Genomic DNA, 23,486 nt, shown 5'->3' with positions numbered 1-23,486 from the left:
CAAATCAGCAGTCCTTCCTGTTAAAAATTACAGAAATATTACAGAGGTCATCAAGAAAGGAATGGATGTCTGTTCTGTATCCACCGTCCGAAGGGTATCAACTCTGTTTTGGCCAGAATTCAGACCCACTTTCTCCAAAACACAGGTTCTAACCACGAGTTTTCAAAGGTGGATTTCTCCTGTGTTGACTGAACTCTTTCACCTGCTGACAGACTAGGGGGGACAGAATGGAGGGGAGGACAGGCCCTTATCCCAGCATTAATCTGGGTCACCTCTGTGATACATATTACTCAGAGATAATATAGCTCACAGCAGCAAGGACATGGGAAGCACCTTCCTCTGTTGTAATATCATATACAGCCTGAGTTAACTGTCTAAATTGAACAAGTGATATCAACAATATTCACTTTCATTAACTTGTTTCCCTGGCCTTACTGCACTCCCATTCTCTCAAAGATCCTTCCCTTCTAATGAATCTTGTCCTTTTAAAATTCTGGAAAGTGATAAGGACACCTACTAACGTGATACACAAGCATTTAGATTCCAAAAGCCTCTAAACAGAGATACTGTGGGGAGCTTCTAACCCAAAACTACACTTGGAAATCGGAAAGGTTAAACTGAGGTTGATTGTGCACTGTTCAGTTTCCACAAAAACTGTTGCCAGCAATACAGCCTCCCAGGCAGAGGTAGCAGTAACCATACTGTGAACAGCCTGGCAGCCTCCCTCCCTTTCCTCAGCAGGACAGAGAAGATGCCCTTGATTTCAAAATTCAAAACTTAGAATAGAGGAGTGACACACGCATAATCTGTTGTTCTGACACACTTGCCCATGTCTCAGCTGGTCACAGCCAAGTCACACAGGCACACACCAGCTCAAACAAAGGCAACCACCATTTCCTTTTACCAGAAACCACACACTGCGACAGAGCTCACCTTCAACAACAGCACATTTACCACCCCTCTGGCTGCACCCTCTCTTGGATCAGAGAAGGGGAAAGGGCAATCAATAGCAAGGAGTAGGGTAGCAGTAGTGGCAGCAGGTGGCCTGGGTAGCAGGAACAGAAAATCAAGGGAGAAATCCTTACTAGTTACTTCAGATTCTGGAAGTACTCTCAACCTCCAGACTAATAGTATAGCACAGAGGCATCCCAGACCTCTGCCTCCCTTTCATGCTTCAGGCTTCCCCTGTTAAAAATCACCTTCAGCATTCAGATCCTGGCAGATTACTGCCTTCCCTCCCCATCTGGTAAGAGTTCACCATAAGCCTAATACGCAAGCTTAAGCTCCACCTTCAACAGGCCACCTACTCAACTAGTGACATGCAGCACTTTTCCCTGTTGACCTAGCAGTCTACACAACATGTCACAGAGCCCACACTCATCTCTAGAAATACCCAAATCCACCACACCATGCCAAACTTTGACTGGCCCTTAACCCACACCCCTACACTACCTTAACCCAAACAACTGACTCTTTTTCTGTCACACATACAGGCAGGACACCACTCGAGGGGTTGTACAGCACCCCTTGCCTTAGCCCCAGCCTTACTTCAGGAAATTAACTGACCACAAGGTAAAGTTTGCCATATGCAAGTCATTTTGGAAATACGTAAACTGGATCATTAAATATTTACATAAGATGTTACATGGGTTTGCATGAAACTTGGCAGTTCTGGAATGCTTGAGACATCTAGCCAGGGCCTGGGAAAGGAGGAGGAGAAGAGAAGAAACCCTGGAGCAGGAAGAAGAATAGTTAATTCTTTTTCTCTCAAATAAGTGCTACAGAAAAAGCCCAAGTTATGATAGTCTTTTCCATGACTGCAAACAGAGTTCCCACCGAAATGTCCTGGAAATAACCAGTGCAGTATTCCTATAAGCACGCTCCTCACATTTTATGCTTGGAGTCACTTCCTCAGTCCCTCTCCCCTTCCTGTGTGTTGGACTTTGGCTTCCCTGTTAGTCAATGAGATGCCATTAGCTGTTTAGAGAACTAAGGACACATAGAGAGTTGTTTGCACCATTCAGTTTTCGTCATGGTTCCCATGAACTGCTTTTAAAATTGGGAAGAAACAAAAGGTCCTAAGGTAATTGGTCAACAGACTAGAACTGGTAGAGGAGAGCTATAGATATTTCCATTTTTAACACTATCAAGGTCCAGACTCCAAAATGCCACCTGGGACCCAGTTCTCTTGCAGTACAGGACAGAAAACAGAAGTCTAAGAGACCATCACACTCCCTCTATCTCCAACATGAATATTTTCTACAGCATCCACCTGATGTGGCAGTTTGCAACTGAGTATGAGTCACAGCTTGTAAGGCGATTACTAAACATAAAAAGGAGCTTTGGTGACATCTCTATGATGGCAGAATTTATCTAACCAAACCTGGACAAAAGTATCCAAACAGTTCTATGTTAAAGAACAAGATCCAGGAGCAGTTTCACCAGATGCTTGCACGGACACAGGAGAAACAAACAAACCCCTCATTTCTCATTTATTTGTTTTCCTTTTTTTATCTTTCCTTAACACATTTGCTAGTTTTCAACTTACATGCTGCCAAAAATGAATTTGCTAGTTAATATTTAGCTACCTTTCCTTCAGAATTTCCTAAAATATGCCATCAAGTAGACAGGTTGCTGATGCTAGCAAGACACGCTTCTTTTTTATTGGAGAATGGTGATATGCTACATCAATATCCTAACTACATCACTGCAAGATATACAGATATTGCTCAAGGAGTCATTTTTCTCCTTTTTTTTTTTTTTTAAACAACTCTTTCAATTATAAGAGTGGTTTTTGTGAAGCTCAACAAAAGTAGGTTGTTCAAAACAAAACCCTTGTCCAAGGACCATAACTAAGGGCCACGTCCTATATCACACACAACTGTCCAGCTACCTGCCATGGGAACCAGATTTAACAGAGAGCATTGCTAGGCCATGACTTAAATACATATAGTAAAAAAAAAAAAAAAAAAAAAAAAAAAAAAAAGTAAAAAAATTTATATTACATATATTACAAAATACACAGTAGGCTTCCTTGTAACTCTCACACAGTAGCAGCCTGAGGCCCAACTACTCCAAGGTAAAAAACACAGTCTCAAATCAGATAACTTGTTTCTGTATAGGCAGTAAATTTCTACTAAGAGCCATATATAGACAGACAGACAGATCTTTCCCCTCAGTGACTCAAACCCTACTTATCTTAATTAAAAAGCCAAGAAGCAGAAGAAAGTCTTCTGGCTTGAGGCACCATTCATTGGTCCAGTGGGGACATCTAGTGAAAAACTTGGCTCCACAGCTTTTGTGTGAGGCCATGTCTACCAAAGTGCTTGTAGTCTGATCACAGGCATCCATGCAGAAGTGAGTTAAGCTCTCTAAGAAATGAAGACCTGTCAGGCAGGGGTTACTGCAAGGGGGATGGGGCTGCTGTGCCAGCTCTAGCCTGAGAGCAGCCTGTGAAGTAATGTGAATTCCTTGGCTCTGAGCGAGCACCTGAATTCTTTGGAAACCACAGGAATCCAGCACAGAAAAGGTAAATATCCCAGCAGAGCCAGTGCTAATTACGAAGCCGGGCTACCAAAGGAGGCGGTGTTGCGAGGCCATGGGGGTGAGCTCAGGCTGCAAGACACCAGCCACTCTGAAGCCCGGCTGTCTGTCCTGCCTCTCACGTCCCTCTGGAGAGTCTCTTCCAGCTGCTGCTCCTTGGGCCCTTTGTAAGAATGTTTGGTTTTCAGCTCAGTTTTGCCTGTTTGGTTGTTTGTTGTTGTTGGGGTGGGGGTTGGTTGGTTGTTTTTTAATCTATTTTTCAAATTCTATGTAAATCCAACTAAAAAGTGCCTGCTGAGCTAGTACCCTTCCAGTCATTCAGGTTCAGGAATAAGGCAGTCTAAACAGTAGTTCAGGAAAAAGAGTAGGCTATAGAGAAGTCTCCCCAAAATGAAGAGCCATTTCACTGTGAATTCCCCACACGATGTGTCAAGCCCCCATTATGTCTGCAGGCACCAAGCAAGACAGGACCACGAGGCTCCTTTCTGTCCAACAAGGAGGTACACAGAAGGAGGGAAAGTCAGACAGGAGAGAGGCATCCCTAGTCAGCAAAATGGGTAAGTCTCACAAACAACACAAGCTATTCCTGGCCCCATGTCCTCTTTAAGCTTGTTATTCTCTCCTTGCATGGATGCCTCTCAGAAAACCAGCATAATCCACCAATTCAACAGTTGGCTGTAAGAGCAGCCTTGGGACTTCCACATAACTGAACTTGGTGAGTCACCTTCAAAAGCAGGTCAATGTTTGTAATTAAGACTATAGTTTATTAACAATGCATTTCTTCATACTAGGCTATAAAAGGTATGTCAATAAATATATTCCATTGTGTATTTTGGAAGTCTTAGATAAATAAAACTACCTAGATTTTTAACATGTGATCAGATGATGGAGTTACATTATCAGGCAAACCTGGACCAAGCTTGCCAGGACCATCTCTTTCTCCAAACCTGTGTCTTCAATGCAAAGGTGCCAGCTACAGTTCTGCAGACTTAATCACAGATCGCCAATCTAAATGATAATTGCCCTTTTCAGCACCAAGTTACTAAATATCTGTGAATTTAACAGATGTACAGCAGTACACTTCATCTACTTTTTAAAAAAATTGTACCATCAAAGAGTTCAACACCACATTTTTCAATCCAACAGACAGGGATATTAAGTGACCTAGTGCTGCTTTACGCCTTAAGCACAGCTTCAGTCTTGTTTCAATCCTCAAGAAAGAGTGGGGAAAAAAAAAAAAAAAAGCCCATCTCCTCCAAACGGATCACTGAATACCCCCAGATGAATCTATTAGCAGTATCCCTTCTAGAGGTGGCCCAGGCCCAAAACATGCAAGAGTAGGTTTGACAGAGTTTTAGGGAGACAAGAAGAGTAGTGTTGTAACAAGATGAAAACATAGAGCACATTCACTGATACCATTCTTAATAACTCACCAGAAGCCTGACACCTGATTCTGCTGACCTAAGTTTCTGTCCCTATGCTCCTGTCCCTACTAAATACAGCTTATTCCATGGTGGGTGGGGTAGAAATAGTTAAAAAAACCTGCTTAACATCAGTGCTTCCTAAGTTCTACTCAATATTCTTTCAGGGGATAAACAAAAAAAGCCTTGAGGTCAATATTTTCCTGAAAAATTACATTTAAAAAAAAAAAAAAAAAAAAAAGAGAGAACTTTGGCATGGGCAAGTCAGTTATTCAGTACTTCCAGCACATATCAAGCAACAATAGCTGAAAGCTTTGTTACATATCTCTGGGTATATACCCTTCACATCTCCTTCAAAAGAAGCTTTTTCTTCACTCTTCCACATGGAAAGTGAAACCCAAGTTACACATGCTGGATCCATAATCCCTTTCTTCTCCTTAGCACTGAAGCCTCAAATTCCACCCTAGATCATGTAATGACAAGTGTAGTCATACCAAGAGAAACGAGGCCTAAGAAAGTATCCAGTCAAACATCACAAATGCACATTATGACAAGTCTGTTCCTTTTAAAGATCTTTACATCTTATGATTTCCTCACAGCACTCCTTTTCTGGTAGAGGTCACCAACTTCACTGGAACAGTCAGGTTCCTCTTCTACTTGGAATATGCAAAGCATAACACTGAAGGGGAACATTACGTTTCAGACAGACAGAGGGAAAAAGAAAATTAAAAGAACAACCCAGAAGAAGTCATCCTGATTACACTTCAGAGACCACCTACCTTCAGAAAGCAAACTCAACACATGGAAGTCACCGTAGCACAACACAAGTCCTAGCAGAGGTCCCCAAAACAGATTCCTTTGTTGTTCTTGTAGGTTTCCCCTTAGATTGCTTCAATATCACATTTGAATACATGCCCTAATCTTACCTCCCAGCTCTCTGCTACAAACTGCTTCCGCTCTTAAGTGGTGTGTTTTTTTTTTTTTTCTTTAGTAAAGAATAAAAAACAGCTTCCACTCCCAAAGGTTAAAGCATTCCCCCTTCCCCACGCAGTTCAAGTTTAGTCCCAGCTTTAAACCAAAGCATTACATTGAATGAGGCAATAAAACGGTCTCTCCCAGCACTTAACTTGCACTGTTAAATGGAAGGCACAACAGCTAAATAGGAAGCCAGAATCCAGTAGCCCCAGATTCTTCACCTCTCACCAACCGAATTTACAAATCCAGGGCACGGGAAAAGCCAAATCGCTAACGCTGAAGACCACTAGTGCCATCTGGAGGCCAAACAGAACAGCCTATCTAAAGTTTTCTGTCAACCTCTGCTCGTGCTTGAGTGCTGTCCTCTAGAGACAGGTTGCCACCAACTGCTGCATAGACACAGCAACTTGTCAGCCACAGATGCGAAAAATTTCTGAGTAAAGATACTGTTTGCTATAAATTTATACCTACTATGTGAAAGCATTCAACTACAAGTGTTGCTGCGAGCCTTTAGCCGTAGCTGACAACAGCTGAAATTGCTCAGGGGGTAGCTGAAGTTCCATAACAGAACTAGCGTTACCCTCCAAAGTCAGGACTGTCCTTGGACCAGAGACAGCATCTCGTTATTTCCTCTACACCAGTCCTATAGTTGTACTGGCACAGCTGACAGTATCACAGAGCTGCATTAAGATACCTCACATCACAGTTAGTCTCCATATACGTGGTAACTCTCAGAGAGAGCTGTAATATGGGATGCAAATTGGAGGAAAGGATAACTGTCATTATTAATACTGGGGTGTCCTGTACATATATGTTCCACTTATCATGTACGTGGACATCGTGTGTTCTAGATTTGACTATTGTTTAAACAGATGGAATCTAAACATGTATAAGACTGTTAAGGATTTTAGAACACTGAAAAGTGATTTGCAAGTACTACTGCAACATGGGATCTTATCAACATGGAAAGCCCAGAATTGTTCAGATGGATGCTTCTGGATGAATACCCAGAAAGAATAATCGAGTTATTCACTCACAGTTGACTACAACAGTGTTTCAGTTTCTAGAGGTGGATATTCTGAATGTCAAAAGAACAAATAAATTCAGATAGCCAGCATCTAAGTTATCAAGTAGGGACACTGGTTCACAAACTCAGATAAATCAGATCATTGTTTCAAGAGACATTTTACCTAGGACACCCCAGGTCATCTACAGTCTTGCTACCAGCAGCAGCTCCTAGACTATTATCTTCCAGTAAGGTATTTCCAGGGACATGAAGGATAAAATTATTATTGGGAATAGCAAGCACAAATTTTCTGAGAGCAAATCACATCTAATGCCTCCCAATTGCCTTCTAGGATGACATGAATGGTTCTGGGGACAAAGGGAGAGAAGTGGGAGGCAGGGCTCAAGACTTGAACATTCAAATGGGTCCTGTAAAGCTGGAGGAATGAGCTAACAGAACCCTCATGAACTTCAGCAAGAGCAATTGCAAAAGTCTCGTACCTGGGAGGAATAACCCTGTTCAACAGTGCAGCTTGGTGGACAGAAAGTACATCTGCAGAACAGACAAGCAGTCCTGGTGGACAACAAACCAAATATGAATTAGCAGTTTGCGTATGCAATAATGAAGGCTAACTACATGCTGGGCTGTATCAACAAGAGTACAGCCAGCAGGCTGAGGGAAGTGATTAGCATTTCTTACTCATGAGTGCTTAGCAAGCACTGGACACACATCTGGAACATCCTGTCCAGTTACAAGTCCCCCAGTACAAGTATTGACTAAGTGGAGCAAGTCTGGCAGAGAGCTATTAAAATGGCCTGAAAAACATGATGTACAAGGAGAAACTGAGGAGAAAAGGATTGTTTAGTTTGTAGATGAGGAGGCTAAGAATAGATCTAACTGCTGTATTCAACTCTTAATGCATGGCTAGAAAGACAGAGTCAGACTTTTCAGAAAGGAGCATAGCAGAAGGACAATAGGCAGTCAAATTGCAACACGGAAAATTCCGATTAGATATAAAACACACATTCACAGTGAGAATAATCAAATATTGGAACAGGTCATCAGGAAAAACAATGGAATCTCCATTTTTGGAAAATACTTGCAACTTTACGGTATAAGGCTGTAGAGTACCTACCAAACTTTGAAGAAGGTCTAGGTCTTGTCTTGAGAGGAGGTTAGACTAAAGACTTCCAAGCCTTCCCTTCCCACCTAAACAATCTGACGATTGTATCTTAAGTGCTTCACTAGAAGTTTGACTAGGGTATTTCAGTCAAAGTAATACACTTGCTTCCTTCCTCATTTCCTTTCCTGGACCTCTAACACAAATAGAATTGTTAAAAGAAAAAGTATACGCATGCCCATACACACTTCCCTCCCAAGCAAACATGTTACTCTACTGTCAGAGAAAAAAGCCATCTATCGTGGAACTGGCACACTCACTCCCAAACATAGTAGAACACTCATGTCTTACACAGATGGATTTTTACAGAAGTAAACTCCCTTGTTACAACAAGGCCAGCAGAACTACCTTTAAGACATTAACGACGGTGCAAATAATATTTTGGAGGTCTCCTGTGCACTGCCCATTTTCAGAACATCCAAGCAATCTACTCATATATTCACAATTGATGATCTTGTTTCCCTCTTCACTTTCCAATAACATGCAATATTAGCAACTAACAATTTAATTGCTGATTCTCAAGACAGAAGTCTTGCATACCAGGCCTGTTCAAGGTTCCTTTTCTAAAGTGAATATAGTCATCAAGTTTTCCACTGACCAAGATGAGCTGCCCCATCCTGCCCTCCTCTAAGGAAAACAATCTGTTCACACACTGCTTGCAGGGAGAGGCACATCACAACACACCTGAAGGGAATCTGTTAATCAATTTAAAGGAGGATATTTCTCATGGGAACATAATTAATATACCCTCTTGGATTCAGTATCTGTTTTGGATAAAGCTGGATTCAGTATCTGCCCAAGTCAGAGCCATGCAACCTTGAACCCTAGATATATTCTTTCTGGCTACATCAGCTCTGCTTCTAACACAGATTCAGCACTGCTCAAAACTATTGCAGAATAGTCATATAATGCTCTTTTCTCAAACACCATTACAGTTAAGCTTCTGGTCTGTTGAAAATTCAGAGGGGTGATTATTTCACAGTTATTAGTTACTACAGACAGGTATTTAGCTAGTCTCCTGTGACGAATAGAAACAGCTATTTTTGGTAGCTAAGTGTTCTTCATGGGAATTTTAAGTATCTTTCATGCCTTACATGCAAAAGGAAACTCACATCTTGCAGGGTAAGAACAGTGAACTAGTCTAAACCCACTGGGGAGTCTAAATTCTACACTGTAGAAAATACAAATACTGACCTAAAATTCAGAAAAGCAGTTGAAAGTATTAAAACAAAGGCAAATACAGCCAACAACAGGTCTCCAACTGCTTTTGTCTTTAGAATTTAACAGAAATTGAGGGAGTCTAGATTCCCTTCACCTTGGAGGATGGAGAAGAGGCACAAAGGCACCAAGAGGCCCAAGAGGTTTCAAGAAGAATCCAACCTTGAGAATGGACATGCCTATGATGGTGCCTCTGGCCATTCAACCCTTAAGAGTTGAAGTCCCTCACTAAAGATCCTATATCCTACAGAAAAATTGACAGGACACAGCACAATGAAGTGTCATATATTAATATTTGAATTCTGCAGAAGTCCCTAACTGGCACTCCCCTCATTTGCTATTGTGTCAGGAGTACAGAGGCAAGTCAAGATATCTCTGAATCACCAAGTGCAGGTACATGGAGAAAGAAGAAACCTCCCCTACCTGGCCAGTCCTTCTTCGTAGAGATAGATGACAAGTGGATCATAGGATGTAACCAGAACATAGAGGCGCACATCGAATTTGAAATCTGAAACACAGTTGTCAGGAGTCAGTGACCGCCAATATCTTTCAGACATCATATCCAGTTGAGGAATTTCAACAGACCCTGACAGCAATAACCATTATCTGTTACTGACATAGGTGCCTGGAGTTTTCCTAGTTGAAAAGCTTACAGATTTTAAGGAATTCTCTAGCTACACTTTTCTAGTATTAGACAAAGACAGATCACTCAATTATTCAACTACATTCCTGCAAAGGCTGCAGAGAGTCTCAGGTGTGGGGTTTGGGGAAGAGAGAATAGCAATTCCTAAGCACACTCACCATCTATGAGCAGGGGGTTGCTGATGTAACGAGACACCAATATGTTGTCTTCCAGGACAATCTGATTCGGCTACAGAAGAATAGAGAATCCAAGAGTGAAAAAACCGGAGGCTTATTCCATAAGAAGATGACTAGATCAAACCCACCATTTTTTCCAGCCTTTTCCTCCTAAAGCCACTGTGTACCAACAACTATGTCTGGGGACAGATGAAATAAAACCAAAATACACCACTGTCAGTCACAAGATACATGAGGTAAATAGATCCTAACCAGAAGTCCAGGAATAATTGCATTGCCAAAAAAAAACTGCCCATTCAAACTTCCAGATACATGCTCCTTAGAGTAGAATACAGATTTAACTGCCACATGACAATGATGCAGGATAGGCAGGAAAGAACCACATCTAACAAGTGACTGTCGTTCTGTTTGTTTCTCAAGTGTTAAACACATGGAGGAGGGGTTTAGAAGACACTGGAAGGAATATGCAGCTACAGTTGGCAAGGAAATCACAAGGGAAGAAAGTGACTCTCCAACTTGTGATCTTTAAAGCTAGATCCTGGGCTGGTATCCAGCTTTTTTGCCTACATAAGTAAATACCTTCTACTGAGGTTCAGTTCACAACAGGGGCTACTGCACCAGGAAGATGCTGCCCTCGTAGCTCAGAACAGAAAGCGCTCTCACACACAAATACACATCGCAGAGTCATGGCAAGAGCTGGAAAAGCTTTTACTTTTTTCTGTATTGAAGTGCCTCTTTTGTAACCAGTTTTAACTACTCATGCAAGCAGTTTCTTGCCTTCAGTTGCAAAATAGCCAAGAGAACCCTGTCATCCTGCCTTTATTCAATCTTGCATGTATTCAGCCACATCACCAGCATCATGAGCAGGAAGCCTAGGTATGTAGAGTGTACATATACAACATGAGGGAACAAGCTCAACTTCCCTCAGCACATCACACAAAAGTGACAGCTCATTTTACTATGGATCAGAGAAATTCAAAGGTTTGTTGTTTTGTTGGGGTTTTGTTGTTGTTTTTAAATACTTTTGTGATGAGATTCCAGAAGACACTCCCTTAATGGCATCACACCAAAGGAAACTGAAGTCTTTGGGCCAAACTAGCTGAAGTGTTTCTGGAACAGATACACACAAAGGGAGATTGGTCCCAGAAGGGTCTTTTCCCCAGTTCATGGCCAACTGCCATATAAGCCTGAGCTCATTCCTCTCTTTCAAGCAAAGAAAAAGCTGAGTGCATCTCTGGAAATACTTAACTCATACACTTGGCAAATTGCTCCCTTATTTTATAGGAAATGATCCAAGTAGAGAACAGATGAGGCAGCAGGACCCTTTCAGTGCAGGGAAGGCTAAAGGGGTTTGAGTGAATGAAAACAAAATGACTCACCAGTCAGTTTTGCTGCTGAGAATATTTACAGGAATCCCGTCTTGTGTTTGGCTCCTGCCCAGATGTATTTGTTACCTATGATAACCTAACTCCCTGCAAAGCCCCCAAAGGGCAAAAGGCACTATAACCAGCACATTGAATTCAAAGAGCCATCCCTATTACAGCACACTGGCATTTAGATAACACAGCTCTAAGACTGATACACATCCTGCTGTATCACATAGGGCTTCATTTCAACCAGACTTTTCCAGGGTGATGAGGGAGACAAGGGGACTGTCTGAGGACCATTTAGTTCACACAGGGAAACAACCAAGGACAGTTCTGGGAATCCTCCCAAGGCCCGCCTACTGTCAGCCACAAGGAGAGCATGAAGAAGCATAGCTGCCCACACTGACTCAGGGAGCATGTACTTGCTCCTAATAAGCTAAGACTTGAAAGTAGGTTGCAAGATAAGCATAGTATACAAAGAAATAGCTTGCTTTTGGTTATGCAGCATAGGCCCAGGCAGGCTTGGCCAGCTGCTCAGGACTGTCGAATGGTTCACCAGTGCACAGCTGAAATCCAGAGCAGGGCCAGTGGCTGCCCCATTGCCTAGAAGCTGGCATAGTTTCGCAGACAACATTACTGAAGCGCAGTACTTTTGCTGAACACTTACATTGTTTATCAGGTAGACACCTCGACCCCTGGAAGATGCCACTGGCTTTACTATCCATGGGCCTCTGTCCTTAGAATAGGTATCTGGTTAAAAGAAAAGAGCACAAGTAAAAAACCTTTCATTTTGCCTATTCACAGAGGATCAAGAATGAATAATTTTGCCTACAGTAAAAGCTTTAGAGAACTCCATAAGGAGATCAAAGTCTACTCTTCTGGTGTTCCATTTTACCCCTTGGGACTCACTGCAAGTATTACAGTCCGCCCCTGAAGCCCCTCCTGCTGCTCAGATAAATTCATTTATCTGTCCTACGCCACTTTTTGGCACTTTTCTCTTCAGTACTCCCAGATATTAGTCAGACATATAGTAAAGCTGATCATCAACAACAACACAGTGCACCAAACAAAACAAAACAAAATTAAAAAAAAAAAAATCAAAACCAAACCAAACAAACAACAACAAAAAAATAACAAACAAACAAAACAAAAACAAACCCCCCAAAAAACACACCTCAAAACCTCTCAGTTCTGGAGGCTTAAGCCTACATCAGCTTCCTGAGGACTTACGCAGGCATGGAATAGACATCAGAGTACAAATTACATTAAACAATCATGTGGGCCTTTTCCACTGTCTTTCCAGCACCCTGTGATTTTGTTGCCTTAACCCCTGGCATGATCAACAGGTTGGGATATTAAAAGTAATTCCCTTCCCACCACCCAGTTATTTTGCTTTAGGTCCAGGCACCATCAGCCATTTACTTACTGCAGAAGTCCTGGTACTCTGTAGGGAGGATAAAGGTCTGAGGTAAGATATGGAATGTCTTGAATCCATGGGCCAGCTGCATACGACTGACATTCTTGTATAGTCTGTCCTTTCGTGTCAGTTCATAGGACCTAAGTCCCAAAACAAGAGACTGTATCTATTTTTCCCCACATTTAAAATATCCACATTACAGCAACCCTCTGTCCTAGTTACCAATGCATCTGTAGCTCTGCAGATGTCTAAAACCTAACCTGAAAGTACTCTTCAGGTTAGGTCTCTGACCCACGGCCATATTAATATCCATCCTCATTTGTAACACCTCTTGTAATTCTCAAGACAGACTGAAGCCCAGCAAACTGTTATAATGGCGTTGGTAAACTTTAGCGGATGACATATGACTGTCTCTGTAACCAAGAACCCAAATCTCCAATTACTTTATTTATACCACCAAATAAAGAAATAAAAAATCCATTGTTTGAGCTACAGACAAGCACTTCAACTCACATACAATCTCCTCAAAACCCAAAAGACCATTCCGAATGAAGACAGCACGTGGCACAAGCCCAGTGCATTGGGAATTTGCAGTATCGTGCATACTGGTTTTTTTTTTGTTTGCTTGGTTTTTTTTGTTTTTTTTTGTTTTTTTTTTTTTTTAGAGCTATGTATGTTCAGACTTTTGCAAACCATCACAAAAATACTCAGCAAGACATGATATCAAGGTCTTACCTGGGGAAATGATTGACTTTTTGAATATCTGTAAGGGAACGCAGCAAGGAGGGCTTCAAGTGTGATCCTGTCCACATGAGATTATAATCGCTGCTATTAGGGTGCACCTAAAAAGCAACATAAAAACACCACACACATAAAAACATAGAAGTAATGAAAAGCACCACCACTTGTCCTACAGACTGTGACATCTATGAGAGCAAAGTAATTCTAGTTTAAGACAATCTCCTCTACCCATCTCTAACATTAGTGCACTTTTAGCCAGACTCCTGTCCTACTGTACAGCGGTGCTGGGAAATAATCTTGTCATATTTTCCTAAACAAACCTGTGCTTTTGTTCTTTTTATAGACTGCTTAAACCATTTGTAAAGTGTTCTAGATTTCTTCACAAAGTTTGTGAGACCAATTCCTCAACTTGGCATTATCCAGAAGAAAATGCACCTTGCACACACATCTCTCAAAGTGTCACCAGCTGCATATAGGACATCACTTAGAGCAAGACAGGTGCTAGAAAAGCAACATGAAACACTGAATCAATGCTTCTGTGAGCCTGCAAAGGCTGAGAGATTAAATCCTTCAGACCTTCCCAAGGGTGTGATATGACACTTTAAAAGTCAGAAGAGAAAAAACACAACTCAACTTCAGCATCCCTTTTTTCCTAATTTTGCAGACTAAAGGATAATCCTGTGAGAGAACAAAATCACAACGTATTTCCTGTCTGACTGGCAGAGCACCTTAAAATAAACAAACAAAAAACCACCACCAAATAAACAAAAAATCTTGAGGGGGCCATAGCAAGTTCCTGGTTCTAACCTGCAGAGTAGAAAAAAAAAAATCAAACAAACAAAAAAAAACCACCACCACCACCAAAAGTATACACAAAATGAAAAAAAAAAACCACAAACCGCACACACGAAACAACAAAAAAACACAACAAAACAAACCAACAACCAAAAAAAACCCACCTATCACACAAACTTCATCAGGATCATCACCACCATCTTTCAACCATCAGATCTCAAATTCATTGCACTTACCTCGTGGAATCCATGGGCAGTCAGAATGCTTCGAACTAGGCGGCTGTCTGTTCGCACAATCTTATAGGACAAGCGGTAGCGCTCTGTTAAGAGGACATGAGACAAAATATTTGAGTGTGCACCTAGAAGAATAAACCAAAGCTACCTATGCTACCAAAGAAGAGAGAAGACCACCGTAGGACTCAGCACAGCTGCACTTAATCCCCAGTGGAGCATCCACACAGTAGTAGCATGCAACAGGCAAAAGGTGATAGGAAATACCTGCCCATCTCTTGGAGCATTAACTCCAACAATGGCACTGAACTGACTCACATCACTCCTCAGGTGTAATATTGCTGCATCACTGAACCCTATCATATCAAAATAAATCACAGGACAAACTAGTAAATGCCCAGATTTTTTTTAACAGCTCTTTATACAGATTGTTTTATAACACTCCAGACTTGATTTCAGTTCTTTCTTCTTTATTAAAAAATCACTATTCCTACCTAAAAGTAATCATGCCATATGCCCCTCGTTGACATGGCTAGCTTAAATGATCAATTTTAGATCTTGAAAATCCAAAATAAAACGCTGAATTTTTGTTCACATCTCATCCATCTGTACTGATCTTCCAAAAAATAACTACAAAAACACAGTAGGAAATAAAGTAAATAGGACAAAAAAAAAAAAAAAAAAAAAAGAGAGAAAAACCACTATCCAAGTAGAAAGTCATTCAAAAAAAAAACAGTAAGGATCACTGGAGTTATAAGATAAACAGAAAGCAAGTAACAAGACTAGAAGCCAGTTGCCATACTAAAGGATGTGGCAATCCATAAAAGAGTTCAAGGAAAATAGAGGCAGAAATTGCAATGCTAGAATAAAGAATCACTTGGAAAAGGCACTTTACGAACTGGTTCAAACTGAGAATATAAGGATGAAGGATAGATTAAACCTCTACCAATAAGTCTAAAGAAAAGAGTAAGATGTATCTTACTCTGGGACTGGACAAAGCTCAAGGAAATTTAACAGGTTGCACTATTCAGCAGTAGACTTGTTAAAGCAGAAAAAGCCTCTACCTCCTGAGAAAAAAGCAGGAGAGACACTACACTCCAGTTAGGATACAAGTTACAATTACCATCAGTTTCTGCCACTATTCAAGTATGTTTTTAACTCACATGAAAAGGATCAGGAGCTTCCACATACAAATCACTTTCGCCACCCCTTACCCCAATGAGACAGAAGCATTTCTGCTTGGATAGGATATTAGAAATGAGAGCACCAATTACCTAAGAAAAGAAGCAAGAGAAGAAGCATCAGCATCTTCACAAAAAGAAGCAGAGATTTTAGCTTTCCTCCAACTCAGCACATCTAGAATGAGCTCCCAGCTGTACACACCCACAAGTACTAACTCTCATAATCCAGAGTGACTGTTTATAACAACTCTGCCTCTTATTTAGAGGCTTTCTCTTATTTGACACTAGAGAGGTTTGATCTCCTGACTCAAGCGCTGCCAGAGCAGCAATCATTTTCCTTATGGCCTTACTCCCAGTTCTGAGTCTGTAGACACAGAGATTTCTTACTACAGCTTACTACTGTTCTTACCACTGTGGGGCTGGCTGCTTTATTTCCCAGTGAACCCTCTCAAAACTCATTGCAACAATTGATTTTCAGTTCTTAGCTACATAGTAGTAAATTCATATTCTGGTTGTAAGCTTTAGCATGGCCTCCAAGTTCAATTTGCAAGCAGAAAATTACAACTCAAAACATATCAGGACCCAATGGAGGGACAAATATAGACATTTGTCACAACCCAAAGACGTGATAAACATTCATCAACTGACCAAGCATTTCTGAACATCTCAGTGCTCAGAGACAAGAGATGATGCCAATTTCTTTCCTACCATGTCCTCTTCCCCCTCACAAAGAAAAGGGAACATCCAGGTAAGAGACTTCCACATCACACCTTCAGGCCAAAAGCTGGAACATAGTTGCACCCACCTCCAATTAGGCGGAGGTAGCTATCGTTGGTCAGAATGGCTTCAGCATGAAACACCAAGACAGGGACCCGCTTGCAGCCGCCACCAGTCCACCTGATACACGGATGATCCCTGAAATGGCAAGGCAGTAGAAGCAACTGCTGAGTCTCAGACACACAGCAGTTACTTACAATGAGGACACATCAATTCTCCATACTTGCCCATGCTTGCCCACCTAGCCTGTGGTAGGACACAGGCAGATAACAGAAGATTGGCAAGGAGGATTATAAACACGCTCAAGTGACTTGGCAGCTGGGATGTAGAAAAATACATATATCATTCTAATTGTTGTCTATCCCTGTGTGTTTGACAAGTAGAACATCTGCATTCAGATAACATAGGCCTCTGACAGACTTAGAGGCATCATATTGAACATGCCTGAGATTCCTACTCTGCTGAGGGAAAGATCAAAGCACAGTGGTAAACTACGCCTGCACGAATCCCTGAAAAGCAGGCATGAACAGCAGGTTCAGCAATCCTCTGGCAAGGACTGAGATCCACAGTGTGTCCCTCTGACAGGGTGCTGCTTTGGGGATCGCCTGGTCTGCAAGGTAATGAAAATAAATTTACTCTCTGCATTTCAGCCCCGGTTTTGTGTTTGTTCCTGCACCCTGCCAGTGCTGACTCACACGCACATCTTAGGCACCCTTGGTACTCAGCTACAAAGGGAATCATCCAGATCATCCTCTTTTGGGGTTTTTCTTGTCAATCTAAGTTGGAGTTCTGATTTATTTGTATTTATTTTACTGAGTGTAATTTGAAAGAAACCCCATGAATTTTCACAGGTACAGTTGTCTGGATTTACAGCCTGAAAACAGGATCTATAATTCAGGATAAACTATAATTGCTGGTATCCACATAACCAGACCTTACAATGCAAGTTCTAGTCTCCAACTTCAGAACTGCAAATCCTGGTTGCAATCCTGGACTGTGAAAGGCACAAAAAGGCACTCACACAGAGTCTGAGGGACTAGAATAGGCTTGGTTCAACACAACACCTAAACTTGTGCATTCTTGCTTTTTATTTCCTGCGAGATGCAGTGGAATGCAAACCCAGAATTCAGCAATGGTGCCTCCAACCAGCTACTCAAGCTACAGGTTCTGAGATACAGTGATCGGTTCTGTCCAAAATAACAAGGCTACATTGGGAACTACCATTTCCCCAGGGGCATTAAGGACACACACAAAAAAATTAACGTGTGTTATATGAAAATCTTGAGATCACAGAAAGAAAACCTGCCATCTCCCTAAGCAAATAAAACTCAGAGTGCTTATTACTCACTGCGCAAGGAAAAGGAACCATGAAAAAGTTAATAGAGACTGAGAGATTGAAGAGACACCTCTCTAACTGCACAGACAGGGAGAAATATAAATATTAGTAGACATACGAAGAAGCATTCGTCTACAGAGTGTGCAAGACCATGGTCTGCCAAGGGTTTGGAAAACCACAAAAGACAGAATACTTCCTACACTTAAAACATAGGAACAGAAATAAAAGAGCAATTTTCTGATGCTAGGACAAGTACTCTCAAGTATAACCTTGGTTCTCTTCACCAAGTTATTACCACTATCACCCAGACAAACTAATTTCACAACATCACCATCTGCTCCCACCACCTCTACAGAAAGAAAAAAAAACAAACCAAAACAAACAAACAAAAAAACCCAACAACAAACGAACAAAAAAAACAACACCCAAACAGCTGCTGGGATGTAATTAGGTGTTCAGACTGGAAGGGACCTGAGAAGCTTCCAGAATTTACACTACAGGCCAGAGGCTTATATAAATGAGAAATGAGCTGAGGCAACAGGAGGGGAGTTTATGTTAAGCCTGTCCTGAGGATTTGCAGTAAGGTTCAATCCTCCAGGTGACAGTCATTCATTCCCAGAATGACCCTTGGTCACTCGATACAGACACACTATTACAATTATGTTCTAGTTGAAAGCAGTTCTGGACTTTCCCATCCATGAGGCTCCGGAAGCAACATTCCACTAAGTACCTTAAATAACTGCAGCTTGCAACCAGGCACTTGGTCACAACATGAACCCAAAAGAAAACCAGCAGGACATATTACAGTAGGTCCAGCTGAAACAGGTAAGGGATTCCACTCTGGGAAAGAATAAGGGAGTAACTCCTTCACAAGCAAAGATAAAAGAAGTTACTAAACAAAGATGGAATGGACACTAGTAAGTAATAAGAACTCTAGGAGTTGAGTTCTCACAAGCTAGTTTTTAGAAACAGACATTAAGCATTGCCTATCAGTCTACCATACAGTGGACTTCCATTCTCTGTAGCAAAATAAAAACAAACAAAAAGTAAATAAAAAGAAAGGACATTAATTTCCTTCATTTTCCTAAACATCATCAAGGAAGTTTCCAGCTTAGGCACCTGACAGAAAGAGATCAGTGAAACTACGGACTTTAGAGTAGCCAAGGAAGAGTTGCACCTCCAACCCTGATGAATATGGTGGTCTTTTAGGCTACAAATGTAGGTAGGCCTGCCCACAGGCTTGAGGTTCAGACCAACCATCTTCCACTTCATTGGTAGGAGGAAGACAAAGAATGCAACTGTCTTTTCAGATTAGTACAAATCCTGCAGGAAGCACAGAGAGATAGAAACAGTTCAGAGGATTTTTTTCCTACTTACTCCAGGCCATCTACATCCTCCTCCTCTGAGGATGAGCCACTTTCCTCCAGATCTCGACCCATCCCCACTGGCATTTCCTCTGGGAGTTTTCATACAGCCCAGCCTCTGAGACTTCTTCCTGCAGATTCAAGAGATCTTGCAAGAGCAGTTACCTGCAATAAAGATTAAAAGCGCGAAGACATAACCGAGCAGGACAGCAAGACAAATCAGTTAACACAACTCCCACCTCCTGTCAATACATCATTCTCACAGACCTATCAACAAGCCCGTTATAGACTGTAAATCACGTCCTTGCCAGGGGAGCGTAGGAAGAAGCATCGCGTTCCAGCAGATTATTCCCCGCCTCGCCGTGAGAGTCATTCGGGCGCTGAAGCACGTCCCTGCCCGGCGCTGCCCGCGGCCGCAGCACCGCACCCGCCCGCCCAGGCCCGGCCCAGGGAACCGCCTGCTCCTCCCCGGCGCCGAGACTACCCCGCCGCCCGGGGTCAGTCAGACGCTCTAACGTCTCCACCAGCCCGGGAACACCTCTCTGGCCCGGCCGCGCCCAGAGGGGAGGCTGGAGCCCGGTCTACGCCCCGGCGGCCTGCGGCGGCCCCAAGAGAAGCAGCAGCGGCGGAGAGAACCCGAGAGGCCGTGACTCCCGCCCCGGGGCCGCCGGACAACTGCCACTCGCCCTGAAACAGCAGCTCCCGCAGCCTTCTGCTCCCCGTACCTGCTCCCGCATTGCCCTGGCAGAGCGGGCGAGCAGTCACAGCGGCCCGGCAGACACGGCGGCCCAGCAGCCGCAGCCCCTCCCGCCGCTTCCCCGTTACTACAACAACCGACGATGGACGGCCCGGCCCGGCCCGGCCCCGCCCCGGCCTCGGTGCGCAGGTGCCCCGTACCGGCCCCAGTGCGCAGGCGCAACAGCCGGACCGCGCGCCGGGCCTTTTCTCCGCCCACCGGCGCCGCTGCTCTCTCCTCCCGCATAGTGAGTGAGGCCAAGGAGAGGCGGGACCGGCTCCTGGTGGTGAGGGACTCGATTGGCGGTGGAGGCCTCACGTCAGCGTGGTGCGTTGATGGAGCGGCGCGTCCGCAGCCAATCGGAGCGTCAGGCGGCGGCGTGCGCCGTGGGAGCGGGAGGGGCTCCGGTGGGAGAGCGCGGCAGGTGACGGGCTGCACCGGCCGGTGTCCGCGGCGCGGTTGTTGCGGGCAGGTTTCGTGCCGCCGGGAGGATGAGCCGGTTCCTAAACGTGCTGCGCAGCTGGCTAGTGATGGTGTCGGTCATCGCCGCCGGGAACACCCTGCAGAGCTTCCGCGACCATAGCTTCCTCTCGGAGAAGCTGTACACCACCAGCCCCGGCCTCGGTAAGGATCGCGCCGGCCGCCCCGAGGCCTGGAGTCGCCTCCTCAGTGGCTGCTGCCACGCCCGGGAGCCGCCCGCCGTTCCGCGGCGCGTCTGCCCGGCGGGGATGGGGGGCGGCGAGCGGGGCTGCGTGTGTGCCCATGTGCTCCCCCCTTCTCTGCGCAGTGAACGGGCTCCAGGCTCGGACCTTTGGCGTCTGGACTCTGCTGTCATCAGTGATCCGCTGTCTCTGCGCCATCGACATCCGCAATAGGACGTACGTAAAGCAGCACCGGAGAACCCCCGCGGTTTGCTTGGCAGTCACAGCCCGAGCAGCCATGGCTTAGAGGGCAGCGCGGAGGAGGTGGGGAATTGAAAGCTGTCCCTGAGCTTCCCGTAGGGTTAGAAGTGTTTCCCCAAAAAAGCTTAAAGAGCAGTGTGGGATTTGGGTGTTAACTGCTGCTCCCTCCCTTCTGCCTCTGTGGGTAGAGCCTGCACATTTGCATTTCGTTTCTTAGCTCAGGCAGAAATTCGTAGCTCTGAGAACTTCCTATGTCACACATTTCTGAGCTCCAGCTTGGAAAGCATCTTCTGATAGCATTGCTGCTCTGCTGACATTAAGCAATTGCTAATGCCATGGTCTGATGCTCAGTACCTCTTTTCCTATGACAGCTCACTTAAGGACTGTGGCAGGTTGAGAGGCCCCTTGCAGTGGTCTTTACCTGCTGCCTTCTTCCGTGCAGTCTCATCTGCACCTGAAGGCACGGCCCAAGGTGCAGCCTGGTGCTGTGGTGGGAGAGAGGCCATTTCTCCCTGTGGTAATAGGAGTATCTCTGGGAGGGATTTCCAAGTAGGGTGTTTCTGGGTCTATGCTAGACAAAGCTTGTGTTGGAGTTTGCTAGAACTTTTGTCACTGTGTCCCCCTGCCCCGCAGCAGAATTCATTGTTCACCTGGTAGCATGTGCTTGGATTGCACAGGCTTGTCTGTGGTAGGGCGATGCAGGGACTCTATTATCTTTTTTTAGGGATGGTGGCAATGACAATTACCATGAAGTGAGTTGTTTCTTGGGATTTTTTATGTTGCATCTCTTGGACCTGTTCTCTTTCACAGCTGTGTCCCCTAGAGGGTAGCAGAGCACAGGTGAGAAGATGTGTTGGGTGATGCAGCCTGGAGTCAGAGAAGTCCTGTTGCCCTAGTTCTCAGCTCATCCAGTTCTTGCTCTATTTCGGTCTGCATGTGTGCTTCTCACTTCACTGGTGCCCTACCCTTGCTCTCCCCTCTTCTCCTGCCTTCAGGCCAGATAATGGCTGTCACTTTCAATGTACCATTGAACATGCTGCCCCATTCTCCTCTCAGCTGTTGCCCAGGGAGCTTTTACACCTCACTAGGCAAGAGACCAAGTGCCCTCTGTGCTGCCACAGTGAGGACAGACTTTTTCCATTCAGCCATGCTCATGCCCACACTATGGGCTATATGATAATCTGGTTCTTTGTGCTCTCCAACAGCCTCTATTACATCACACTCTTCACCTTCTTTTTGGCTCTTGTTCACTTCCTCTCCGAGGTCTTCATTTACCACACTGCAGCCTTGACGATTGGAGTTATGGCACCGCTCATGGTAGCAAGTAAGTAGAGCTCTGCACCCTCCCCCAACAAACTCTCCTTGGAGGTATGACCCCCCAAAAAACCTCTCCATAGGGCTATGAGCTAAAGACAGGGAGGGGATGGTGGGAGGAAATGTCTCATCTCCTGTCCAGCATTTTCCGTACAATTCATCCTGTATCTCCATCACAGGTTTCTCTATCTTGGGGATGTTGATTGGGCTGCAGTACCTGGAGGTAGAAGAACTGTCACAAAACAAGAAAAAAAACTGAAGCTGAGGGCCCTGTGTAGGTCAGCACTGTCTCCTGTCTTCACTGCCAAACTTCTACTAAAGCTCTGCTGAATCAATGTTGGACTCTGTCAATCATTCTTCATTACCAAGTGTTCTCACTTGTCCAGGCAACATTTTGACTGACTGATGCTGAAGACCAAGTCCCAGAGGAGTTTGGCTGAAAGCTTGCGGGGGGCAGCGGGTGGCTGCCACCCTGGAGGACAGCAAGGAATGTCCCAGGCATGCCTAGAGCATTAAGGACTTCTTTCGCAGTGTACCTGCGGGGAGGAGGTGTACAGCTACCCCAGATCCACTGAACACTTCAGACTGGAAAGAGAGAACGTGTGTTATTCCCACACTGTTGTGTAACTTGCATGTATGTGTTCCTCAGGGGCCATTTCTAATAAATGACGGAAAACTGCAGGGCGCTACGTCTGTCTTTCTGCTATACAGCAGCAGGTAGAGGATTTGCAACCTCAGAGCCAACAGCAGTTTGTACTGTATGTTGCAGGATAAATCATCTCTCTTCATAGAAAACCTACTTTTCCCTGACTCCTTCCCACAAAGTTCCAAGTCGGACTGCTCACATCTCACACACACATGAACAGTTGTTGCAGCTCTCACTTCAGCAGCGTACTGGTGATAGCAAGCTGCACGCATCTGTGAGCAAGGACTGAGCTACCTTTGCAGTGAGCTGTAACTACAGAAGATGGAGAAAACAGGAACAGGTTGCTTAGACCTCAATGAAATAATGGCCACAGCAGATGGGCAGTGCACAGAAGGTAGGAAGGAACCAGCAGGATCTCCTAGCTAGGAAGACAGTACATGTACGGAAAAAAGAGGAGAACACGGAAGGAAAAGAGCACAAAGTAGCATTGGGCAGAAAGACGATTTTTCCATTCTGCA

At 44.1% G+C, this 23,486-nt stretch overlaps 2 protein-coding genes across 17 annotated transcripts in view; one reads left to right on the top strand and one right to left on the bottom strand.

Moving 5' to 3' along the window:
• TTLL5 (tubulin tyrosine ligase like 5) overlaps positions 1 to 20,244 on the bottom strand; it is a 135,540-nt gene extending 115,296 nt beyond the window's left edge. For 11 of the 16 annotated variants that reach the window (XM_071809449.1, XM_071809448.1, XM_065839130.2 and 8 more), the window contains exons 1-9: positions 20,096 to 20,244; positions 19,384 to 19,535; positions 16,699 to 16,808; positions 14,719 to 14,801; positions 13,682 to 13,788; positions 12,956 to 13,086; positions 12,197 to 12,279; positions 10,145 to 10,214; positions 9,767 to 9,851 (exon numbers count right to left, since the gene is read on the bottom strand). In XM_071809449.1, coding sequence (XP_071665550.1) covers positions 9,767 to 9,851; positions 10,145 to 10,214; positions 12,197 to 12,279; positions 12,956 to 13,086; positions 13,682 to 13,788; positions 14,719 to 14,801; positions 16,699 to 16,808; positions 19,384 to 19,457 — 743 coding nt within the window. In that variant the 5' untranslated portion in view covers positions 19,458 to 19,535; positions 20,096 to 20,244. Of the gene's footprint in view, positions 1 to 7,445; positions 7,519 to 7,644; positions 7,878 to 9,766; positions 9,852 to 10,144; positions 10,215 to 12,196; positions 12,280 to 12,955; positions 13,087 to 13,681; positions 13,789 to 14,718; positions 14,802 to 14,979; positions 15,066 to 15,875; positions 15,987 to 16,698; positions 16,809 to 19,383; positions 19,536 to 20,095 lie in introns of those variants that run through there. The other 5 variants (XM_071809459.1, XM_071809458.1, XM_071809460.1 and 2 more) reach the window with 5 other exon arrangements.
• A 233-nt stretch (positions 20,245 to 20,477) lies between these two features.
• ERG28 (ergosterol biosynthesis 28 homolog) lies at positions 20,478 to 23,003 on the top strand. The gene is made up of 4 exons (XM_065839564.2): positions 20,478 to 20,730; positions 20,894 to 20,984; positions 22,214 to 22,332; positions 22,502 to 23,003. The coding sequence occupies exons 1-4, from the start codon at positions 20,598 to 20,600 to the stop codon at positions 22,579 to 22,581; spliced, it is 423 nt and encodes a 140-aa protein (XP_065695636.1). The 5' UTR covers positions 20,478 to 20,597; the 3' UTR covers positions 22,582 to 23,003.
• Positions 23,004 to 23,486: the final 483 nt, after the last annotated feature.

Source organism: Patagioenas fasciata, chromosome 5 (assembly GCF_037038585.1).
Source record: "Patagioenas fasciata isolate bPatFas1 chromosome 5, bPatFas1.hap1, whole genome shotgun sequence".
In the NCBI taxonomy this organism is placed as follows: domain Eukaryota; kingdom Metazoa; phylum Chordata; class Aves; order Columbiformes; family Columbidae; genus Patagioenas; species Patagioenas fasciata.
The sequence above is the reverse complement of the archived record's forward strand: the minus strand, read 5'-3'. Positions and strand labels throughout refer to the sequence as shown.